We start from the raw sequence: 2,598 nt of genomic DNA, 5'->3' as shown, positions 1-2,598 counted from the left end.
TCAAATTAGAGTACTCAGACCAACTTCAGTACTAATTGTGGGTTGAGATGATTACATTCATTTGAAGAATTAAGCGGCGCCCCGGGCGATTTATATTGCGAGCCGTACGTCATCTTTTGTCGTGCGTCGGGGACTCCGCGGGAGGGAGATAGCTATTATTAGCCCGCATACATGCCTCCAGCATATAGCGGCTACCTGTTTATTGTGATAGGTGTGGTTATATATATAACCCCTTTAGTATATGTGATGAGTGACACTAAGTTAATAGTGTTACAACCTTTTGTGACAGACTTGCAGGAACTCTGGAACGGCGCTTGGAAAATCATGAAGCCGACGGGCGAGCCGACGGGCGAGCCAAGGGGCGAGCCAAGGGGCGAACCACCGGGTTTCCATTCCTCCACCAAGCCCACTGCCAGTAGGTTCGACCATTGCAGTTGTCTACTGTCAAGGGGTCAAATTAGATCAAGACCAATTGCAGTGAGTGACAAGTGATCTCAACCATGATTTTCCTTGAACAACATCCTTTGTTTGATCCCCCATCGACAGAGCCCCTCAAGCCTCCGGTGCCATACACTACCGGATGGAGGTTCACCGCAGAGTCTTATAGCGTCCCAGCTCCAACGCTGGTTACACGAGGCTGTTGCATGAACAGTGAAAGCAACAAGATAGAAAGAAAACAATTGAGTCCAGTCGAGCGATGTCTGAAGCGACCCCCGTTACCCGGGGGTAAAGGACATGATTCTATCAGGCTGGAAGTCATCAAGCTTCTAAAAGGGGGCGATGGCCACAACTCGCAAGTATTCACTGTCCGGCTACTCGCGCCAGCCTCTCTATCGCTCCCTCAGGTTGGCACGGAACTCGTTGCGAAGATTTATGACCCACTTTATTTTGACGATGATGAAGGGCATCTCAATCCATTCCTCTGCATGGACAAATACTACACCCACGAAGCCAATGCGTATAAAATCCTTGGCGAGTTTCAAGGTTGCGGTATCCCGAAATACTATGGTTCATACACCTTAGATTTGCCCGTGGATCCAACACGTAAACGGACAGTCAGAATGATCCTCATCGAGCACATTCAAGGAATTACTATGGCAGATGCTAAACCGGAATGGTTCTCTCAGTATGCCCGTCAACATATCATGAAAAAGATTGTCGACCTCGAAAGCCGGATCTTCGAAAAGGACATTTGGCTCGTCGACCTGGAGCCACGGAACATCATCATCAGATCTGCAGTGGATAGCCAGCCTCACATAGTGCTTATCGATCTTGGGCATGCTCTTTTTAACCGCCGACGGGACGATCCTCTTGCATTGCAACTGAACAATTTTCTGGGAGAGTATATTTCACCCCTTCTGCGTTGGAACGATGCGAAAGCAAAAAGATATGCATTTTCAGACTGGATTGACTGGGACTGGGATCCATGGCTCGAGACAGAATTTGCACAGACAGTTGCTAGCATCACACCGGAGATGAGAGAACGGTGGTCGGACGAGTAGGAGTGATCGATTTTCATTAGGCCTTGAGGATATCCTTCGATCCCGACAGGTGCCTTTACAAACTTTGCTTGCGTGGAGATAGGAGTGCATCGCCCAGTGCTTTCTTGGAAGCATGTCTACCCGAGAGGGCATGTAGCAGGACAGTCATGAAGGTTCAAAAGAATACTCACAGCTTCAGCTTCAGAGCCTCTCCTCTCTCCGCTCCAACTTGCAATCTCGCCACCTGTGCTGCTTCCTTTCCTACTCTCAGCATTTCATCATCCGAATGCCAGCTTCGATACTCGGACCAAAACTTCTCGTGCACTATAAACCAGCCGTCGTACCCTATTCTCTGATCGGTTGCAATCGGGCTCTCTTCTACATCAGAGACTGCGCCACCAAGTTTCCCAAGGTTTCCTCGCGTGCAGCATGCCCAGGAAGCTGGGTTGTCGCTCCCGACCGAGTCTCCAATGCTATGCTCCCCTTGGGATCCTGTGGTGGCTGTTTCCGCAGAGAATCTTATGGCCAACATCCACCGCCGCAGCGTGCATCGACAACCATCTGCGCCTGTCCCCGTCCGAAATATCGAATTGCTAATACCCCCAATGGCTACAGACTGAGGAACTACCAGGGAACTGAAGACTGCCCGTTCGATAATCCCGATGCCAACTGCCAGGAGTGATCTCGTAATGTCACCGTGCCGGAAGACCAGGTGCACATTGTCACTTGACCTAGGTGTACGGCTTCATCGATCACCGAAAATAGGAACCGTCTGCATGATAGGGACGCGCAATCTTCATACTTGAATATGTCTAGAATAATGATATGTATTATATAATCACAATCTTAATAAACTGGTGCTTTTCTGTACGACATTATAACATTGTGTCCAAAAGTCCTATTGTACTATCCATTACTTTTATAATTCATTGATTTAAAATAGCAGCGAACGACTCGCGGATGCTTTCTTCATACTTACCTGACCTGAATGGAAATTCACTACTATGGCTTGCGTTAATGGGGGCAGACCCAGATTGTGTGTTGCATGTATATGTATATCCGTCACCAACCACAACTCTCGCATCAGCAACGGTCAATAAGTGACCGAAGCAGCCTC

The 2,598-nt window shown here is 48.5% G+C and overlaps 2 protein-coding genes across 2 annotated transcripts; both read left to right on the top strand.

Annotated features, from left to right (window-relative positions):
• Positions 1-500: 500 nt before the first annotated feature.
• Positions 501-1,502, top strand: ASPBRDRAFT_201780 (uncharacterized protein; the record flags this gene model as incomplete). Its single annotated transcript, XM_067621601.1, has 1 exon — positions 501-1,502. One exon carries the CDS (start codon positions 501-503, stop codon positions 1,500-1,502), a length of 1,002 nt encoding a protein of 333 aa, XP_067472733.1.
• A 365-nt stretch (positions 1,503-1,867) lies between these two features.
• Positions 1,868-2,101, top strand: ASPBRDRAFT_139912 (uncharacterized protein; the record flags this gene model as incomplete). Its single annotated transcript, XM_067619148.1, has 1 exon — positions 1,868-2,101. A coding segment is annotated over one exon (234 nt), but the record flags the coding sequence as incomplete, so codon positions are not given.
• Between the last annotated feature and the right edge of the window lie 497 nt (positions 2,102-2,598).

This window comes from Aspergillus brasiliensis, assembly GCF_001889945.1.
Source record: "Aspergillus brasiliensis CBS 101740 unplaced genomic scaffold ASPBRscaffold_55, whole genome shotgun sequence".
Classification (NCBI taxonomy): domain Eukaryota; kingdom Fungi; phylum Ascomycota; class Eurotiomycetes; order Eurotiales; family Aspergillaceae; genus Aspergillus; species Aspergillus brasiliensis.
Note: the sequence above shows the minus strand (reverse complement) of the source record. Positions and strands in the feature narration are given on the sequence as shown.